Raw genomic sequence first — 8,443 nt, 5'->3', positions numbered from 1 at the left:
AGGAAAACAGGAAGCAGATAAGACTTTCTGAGATCATTACAGATAGTCATTCTCAAAACACATTTACTATGAGAGAAATATACTTCAAAGTACTCAATTGAACATCCCTTATTTAATGGATCAAATATATCTTGTCTTTAGAGAAATATATGAATAATACTATAGAACAGGGCTTTTCCTCTTAAAGAGGAAACACAAAAATCCCTTAAAGAATTACAGGAAAATACAACCAAACAGGTGAAGGAGTTGAACAAAACAATCCAGAACATAAAAATGGAAATAGAAACAATAAATAAAGCACAAAGGGAAACAATCCTGGAGATAGAAAACCTATGGGAGAGAAGAGAATTCATAGATGCAAGCATCACCAACAGAATATAAGAAATAGAAGCAAGAATCTCAGGGACAGAAGATACCATAGAAAACATTGTCACAACCATCAGAGATAATTTAAAACTAAAATGTTCCTTGCCCAAAAGATCCAGGAAATCCAGGACACAATGAGAACATCAAACCTAAGTATAATAAGTTTAGAAGAGAATGAAGACTCCCTACTTATAGGGCCAGTAAATATATTCAACAAAATTATAGAAGCAAACTTCACTAACCTAAAGAAAGACACACCCATAAACATACAAGAAGCCTACAGAACTCCAAATAGATTGGAGCAGAAAAGAAATTCCTCCCATCACATAATAGTCAAAACACCAAATGCACAAAACAAAGAATATTAAAAGCAGTAAGAGAAAAAGGTCAAGTAACATGTAAAGGCAGACATATAAGACTTACACCAAACATATAAGACTCACCAGAGACTGAAAGCCAAAAGATCCCGGGAAGATGTCATACAGACTCTAAGAGAACACAAATGCTAGCTCAGGCTACTATATCCAGCAAACCTCTCAATTAACATAGATGGAGAAACCAAGATATTCCATCACAAAACCAAATTTACACAATATCTTTCTACAAATCCTGCCCTACGAAAGATACTACATGAAAAAGCCCAACACAAGGAGGAAAATTACACCCTAGAAAAAGCAAGAAAGTAATCATGTTGTAATGAAATACAAAAAAAGAGAGACACACAAACATAATTCCACCTGTAAATATGAAAATAACAGAAAGCAATAATCATTATTCCATAATATCTTTCAACATCGATGAACTCAATTCCCCAATAAAAAGACATAGAGTAACAGTCTGGATACATAAAGAGGATCCAGCATTTTGCTGCACACAGGAAACACACCTCACAGAAAAAGACTGACACTATCACAGAGGAAAAGGCTGGAAAACAACTTTCCAAGCAAATGGTCCTCAAAATCAAGCTGGAGTAGTCATTCTAATATTTAATAAAATTGACTTTCAACCAAAAGTTATCAAAAAAATAAGGACACTTCATGTTCATCAAAGAAAAAGTCCACTAAGATGAACTCTCAATGCTAAATATCTATGCTCCAAATGCAAGAGCACTTACATTCATACAAGGAACCTTACTAAAGCTCCAATTACACATTGCACCTCACACAATAATAGTAGGAGATTTCAATACCCCACTTTCATCAATGGACAGATGATGGAAAGAGAAATAAAAGAGAGACACATAGAGAAACTAACAGAAGTTATGAACCAAATGGACTTAATTGACATTTATAGAACAGTTCATCCTAAAACAAAAGGATATAACTTCTTTTCAGCAACTCATGGTACCTTCTCCAAAATTGAGCATATAAGTGGTCACAAAACAGACCTCCACAGATACAGGAAGATAGAAATAATCCCATGCGTCCTATCAGATCACCACACATTAAGGCTGATCTTCAATAACAAAAATAACGACAGAAGGCCCACATATACATGGAAGTTGAAAAACCCTCTACTCAATGATAACTTGGTAAAGGTAGAAATAAAGAAGGAAATGAAAGACTTCTTAGGATTTACTGAAAATGAAGGTACACATAACCAAACTTATGGTACACAAGGAAAACAGTACTAAGAAGAAAATTCATACCTCTGAATGCATACATAAAAAAAGAAACAGGAAAGGGGTTGGGATTTAGCTCAGTGGTAGAGTGTTTGCCTAGCAAAAGCGCCAAGGCCCTGGTTAGGTCCCCAGCTCCAAAAAAAAAAAAAAAAAAAAAAAAAAAAAAAAAAAGAAACAGGAAACAGCATACATCAGAGGCTTGACAGCACATCTAAAAGCTCTAGAAGAAAAAAATTCAAATACACCCAAGAAGAGTAGAAGGCAAGAAATAATCAAACTCAGGGCTGAAATCAACAAAGTAGAAACAAAAAGGACTATACAAAGGACAAAACCAGGAGCTGGTCCTTTGAGGAAAATAACAAGATAGATAAACCCTTAGCCAGAGTAAGCAAAGGGCACAGAGAGTGTGTCCAAATTAACAAAATCACAAATGAAAAGGTAGACATAACAACAGAATCTTGGGAAAATCAAAAAATCACCAGATCCTACTACAAAAGCCTTTATTAAACAAAACTGAAAAATCTGGAGGAAATGGACAATTTTCTAGACAAATACCAGGTACCAACATTAAATCAGGAACAGATAAACCATCTAAACAACCCCTTAACTCCTAAAGAAATAGAAGCAGTTATTAAAAGTCTCCCAAACATAAAAACTATCATCCTGAGTGTGGTAACCCAGAATCAAAAGGACACGCAAGACATGTATTCATTGATAAGTGGTTATTAATGCATTTTTTAAAGTACTGTATATTTTATTTTTTCTTTGAATATTGATGGTAAATTTATTGGTTTCTAAAGATTTTATTTTTCATGTTGACACCATCGGAATTTTAAAATTAAAAACATGTATAAGAATTAAAAAAAAATTCTCCCAACCAAAAAGAGTCCAGGACAAGATGGGATTAGTGCAGAATTCTGTCAGACCTTCATAGAAGACCTTATATCAATACCGTTCAAACTGTTCCAAAAAAGAGAAACAGAGGGAGCACTACCAAATTCCTTCTATGAAGCCACAATTACTCTTACACCTAAACCACACACAGACCCAACAAAGAAAGAGAACCTCAGACCAATTTCCCTTATCAATATTGATGCAAAAATATTCAATATAATTCTTGCAAACCAACTCCAAGAATACATCAAAATCATCATCCATCATGACCAAGTAGGCTTCATTCCAGGGATGCAAGGATGGTTCAATATACAGAAATCCCTCAATGTAATCCACTCTATAAACAATTGAAAGATAAAAATTACATGATCATTTCATTAGATGCTGAGAAAGCATTTCACAAAATTCAACACCTTTTCATGATAAAAGTCCAAGAAATATCAGGAATTCAAGAACCATATGTAAGGATAGTAAAAACAATATGCAGCAAACCAATAGCCAACGTCCAACTAAATGGAGAGAAACTTTAAGCGATCACACTAAAATCAGGGACAAAATAATGGAATACTACTCAGCTGTCAAAAACAATGACTTCATGAAATTCATAGTCAAATGGAATGAACTAGAAAATATTATCCTTAGTGAGGTAACCCAATCCCAGAAAAACACACATGGTATGCACTCATTGATAAGTGGATATTAGCCCAAAAGCTCAAATTACCCAAGATGCAATCCACAAACCAAAAGAACTCAATAAGGATGACCAAAGTGCGGATTCTTCACTCTTTCTTAAAATGAGCAACAAAAATACCCATAGGAGGGGATATGGAGGTAAAGTTTAGAACAGAGATTGAATGAACAGCCATTCAGAGCCTGCCAAACATGTGGCTCATGTATATACAGCCACCAAGACTAGATAAGATCGATGAAGCTAAGAAGTACATGCTGACAAGAACCAGATATAGATCTCTCCTGAGCGACACAGCCAGAGCATTTCAAATACGTAGGCGAATATTAGCAGCAAACCACTGAACTGAGGACGTGACCCCCATTGGAGGAATTAGAGGAAGGATTGAAAGAACTGAGGGACTTGCAACCCCATAAGAACAACAATGCCAAACAACCAGATTTTTCAGGGACTAAACCACTACCCAAAGACTATACATGGAGTGACCCATGGCTCCAACTGCATATGTAGCAGAGGATGGCCTTGCTGAGCACCAATGGGAGGAGAAGCCCTGGTTCTACCAAGGTTGGACCCCCAGTATAAGGGATTGTCAGGGCGGGGTGTATTAAGGGGGGGTGTGGGTGGGGAGGGGAACACCCTTATAGAAAAAGGGGAGGGGAGGTATAGGGGATTATGGACAGGAAACCAGGAAAGGGAATAATATTTGAAACGTAAATAAAGAAATTTCCAATAAAAATATTTAAAAGTAAAGGAAATACTCAATAAAATAGGAAACTACTTATAAGGAAGTCGATAATCCACAGTCCTTCTTCAGGCATCAAGGATTGGGATTATAAGTATTTTTTCATTTAGGACCTATATGTCCTGAAGAGGTGGCTTCTGAGTGAAATTTACACCTCATGCTATAAATTCATGCATTATAGCACTTGAGTATGTTCAACTAAAAGAAAGGGTATTTGTTTTCCCATGGAATCTAATTCTTATTTTTTTCTGTAAAACTTTTTTCTCCTTTAAAAAAAAAAGAAACTCGCAAAAGACATTGAGAGAAGAGTGTAAAGTTTATATAGAAATAGAAAAAATACACACTATAGAAAACATGTAGTGGGAGGTGGACCACCCTTATAGAAGAAAAGGATGGGGATGTGATAGGGGGGTTTATGGACAGGAAGTCGGGAAAGGGGATATCATTTGAAATTTAAATAAATCATATCCAATAAAAAATAAAATAAAATGTTTAAAAAAAGAAAAAATAATAGCTCCAGTCTGCAGTGTTCAGCAAATGAGTTGTTTATAAAGCATGCTATTATTTGGCACTGATCACTGTGAATGTAGCTTTTCCTCTAGACTCCTGAACAGAGTACAGTCTTCATTTTGGCTATCTTACCAGAAGAGGGCAGCACTAATACATATCTCTCCAGTCAATGTCTTTAGACTTGGACTTGTATGACAATAACACTTGAAAATGAACAGTTCCTAGGCGCTTGATTCACCTGACTCCAAAGAAGATCTCTAGGGGTCTGTTTACTCATTTAGAGTTCTTAGACTTACCACACCCAGAGTTATCCTACTGTCTTTTGAAAAGGGGAACAGGCTTCTTTCAGGATTCTGGCTTCTAGCAACAGACTTCCCTGGTTCAGGAGGATCTATTTCCACTGACTTAACGTGAAGGTTAAAATTGGATGTCTTAGCGGCTTAACAAATAAGAGCATTTGTTGTTCTTGAAGAAAACCTGGGTTCAATTGCCAATATTCACACAACGGCTTACAATCATTCATAACTCCAGTTCCATGGAATCTAAAGCCCTTTTTGAATTCCTTGGATACCAACAGCCACATGGTACACTTATATACATACAGAAAAAAATTATAAAATAAATAAACCTAAACCAATTAATGGAAAAATTATATATTTCTCATTTTCACTAAGTGAAGATAAATATTGTTATGCTTTTGGAAGCCTCTTGAAGAACAAACTCTATTTATGGAACTGACCTGATGGAGATTTCCTGTCTTTTATTCGCAAGGAGGTTTATTGACTAATGGATGGATTTGCTTGTTTTAAATAATACCACAGATCATTTAGTGCTCTTGCTCTTAAATTATAAAAACATTCTTCACAAAAATAATGAAAGATTTTTTATTCTTAAGGGACAATAAAACTAGCAACTAACTACTAAATACCAACAATGAAACATGAGATCCTGAGTTATTGTGATGGAAAAGAAGCCATTTACTTAGAATTAAGTAGTCAGAAAAGCATACTCAACAATTCATTTGAATTCAATATTTTCTAAGTCAGTGTTTATCAATGTATGTATCTATTCACAGATTCTTTCTGTTATTTTTCTAACCTTTGATACACTATAGAAGAATTCTTTAATGAAGGGAGGAATGGGGATGATGTTCTTAAAGAATTTCTAGAGACATCCCAACTCCTAAGTGGACTGCATTTAACTTCAAAGATCTTAGGAACATAATTAAAATTGGCTGTAAGATACAGTATACTTTTTTATTAAACTTATACAAGAATTTTGTCTCTCTTTAATAATTACAGCATAATTTACTTGAAAATTGTGCTCAAATGTTCCCATATAATAATATGGTACAACCAAAAACGTTAGAGCATAGTGCATACTGAGAATGGTAGTTATTCAGATGTATATGTCTTCATGAACCTCCAGCTTAGGTTCACTCAAAACCAGCATGGAATAGAGTCCTGGATAAATGATAGCTACTACAAAATTAGGACCTCTTTTTCCATTCATACTGCTCAGTAGATCTTTCCTTACTTAGAAAATCAAATTCACCCAGACTTCACAAAAGTACATGGGCAATACTGAGGGTTAGAAGTATGCACCGTAAAGAAGAGAAAAAGAAACCGTGAATTCCTTTCCCATAAGTGTAGTAAATACAAACATATAAATGCTAATTTGGTCTAACTGGATTTGCTTCAGTTCAAGGACCCCATGGGTTTATAAGCCAAGAATGCTTTAGTCCATATCTTGCTATTTGCATGCCTCACCTTTAGGAGTCACAAATGACTCACAGTTGCTTTACAGAGATCTACTTATGAGAAGAGCAGTAATGAGCCTGAGATCAAGATTTGAAAACACAATGGATTTTTTGGTTCAGATTTCCACCTTGCTTCTGATCTATGTCACAGGTAACAGAGGGGGAGGTCTGTGAGTTCAGAATCCAAGATTCTTTTCCCTGGGTCAAGTTTGAGTCTAAGATAAACTTTTTGTTTTTGTTTTTGTTTCTTCTGAATATTAGGTCTTCTGAATATTCTGAATATGGCATTATTTTTTGTGTTTCTATTTCTACTAACCTCTCTCTCTCTCTTCAACACTTTTTCCTGGTCATAGTGTCAAAGGGAGAAATTGTGCTCACCCAGTCTCCAGCATCCATTACTGCGTCTCGAGGAGAGAAGGTCACCATCACCTGCCGTGCCAGCTCAAGTATAAGTTCCAATTACTTGCACTGGTACCAGCAGAAGGCAGGATCCTTCCCTAAACTCTTGATTTATCGGACATCCATCCTGGCTTCTGGATTCCCAGACAGCTTCAGTGGCAGTGGGTCTGATACCTCTTACACTCTGACAATCAGCTGCATGCAGGATGAAGTTGCTGCCTCTTACTACTGTCAGCAGGGGAGTAGTAGCCCACCACACAGTACCACAGACTGGGACAAAATGCTTTATCTACCAGCTGCTTCCTCCTAGAAGTAAAATGTGGCTACAGATTCAGTGACATGTGGCAAAAAATCTTGTTTAGAGTATTTTTTACTTTCCCCACTTTTATTACTAAACTTTTTTTTATGATTCTGTTACCTCTACCAAATATATTAATTGTTTTCAGGGTGAAAGACTTTCTCAAGGAAATATGCCTGGTATGACAGCCGACTACCTTGAATTACAGTGTAAAAACTCATAATATACATATTTATCTCAATCACTTCCAAACAAATACCAAATAAACTATTTAAACAGTCCTATAATACTTAAGTAAATAAGGGAAATCACTGAATTTTTCGAACCAAGAAAATCCCAGGGCCAGATATTTTTGTGCAAAGTTCTACCAGACTTTCAAAGAAAAACAAATGTCAACATTCTGCAAACTATTTCACACAAAATAGCAACAGAAGGAACATGGCCAAATTCATTCTATGAGGCCACAGTCATGTTGATACCTGAGACATAAAGATTCAACAAAGAAAGAAAATTTCAGATCAGTATCCCTTATTGAACATGACACAAAATTGCTCAATGAAATTCTTGCAAACTGAATTCAAGAACCCATCAGAGCATCTTTCACTATGATCAATATACAAAAATCTATCAAAGTAATCCACCATATAAACAAACTGAAGAAAAAAAATCCCTGGATTATCTCATTCGATGCTGAAGAATCCTTTGACACAATATAACACCCCTGCGTGTTAAAAGTTTTGGAGAGAATAAAGATTCAAAGCACATAGAGAAAGAACCTAAACAGGGTTCCTATAGCTATCAAGGACCCCCAGTGGAGGAATATGGACAGAAATCCACCCATAAAACTTTCTACCCAATCATACTCAGTTATGCTTCTAGACAGAAGCCAAGCATAACTGTCCTCTGAGAGACTCCACCACCTTCTGACTGAAACAGATGCAGAGGCACATAGCCAAATATTGCACAGAGCTGGGAACTCTTATCAAAGATTTGGAGAAGGACCAAAGACCCTGAAAGTGATAGTCACTCCATAGGAAGACCAGCAAATTCAACTTACCTGAGCCATGAACTAGACCATACACTGGCTTCACCAAGGACCCTGGCACACATGAAGAAGATTAGCTCGGTCTGCATGTGGATTTCCCAACAACTGGAGCAGAAGCTGT

The 8,443-nt window shown here is 36.0% G+C and overlaps 1 gene segment (V, D, J or C); it reads left to right on the top strand.

Moving 5' to 3' along the window:
* Window positions 1–6,682: 6,682 nt before the first annotated feature.
* On the top strand, window positions 6,683–7,289 carry LOC116900925. The segment is given in 2 exon segments: window positions 6,683–6,731; window positions 6,934–7,289. Coding segments are annotated over 2 exon segments (405 nt in total).
* The last annotated feature ends 1,154 nt before the right edge of the window (window positions 7,290–8,443 follow it).

Source organism: Rattus rattus, chromosome 5 (assembly GCF_011064425.1).
Source record: "Rattus rattus isolate New Zealand chromosome 5, Rrattus_CSIRO_v1, whole genome shotgun sequence".
Taxonomy (NCBI): Eukaryota; Metazoa; Chordata; class Mammalia; order Rodentia; family Muridae; genus Rattus; species Rattus rattus.
This window is presented reverse-complemented; position numbering and strand designations above follow the sequence as displayed.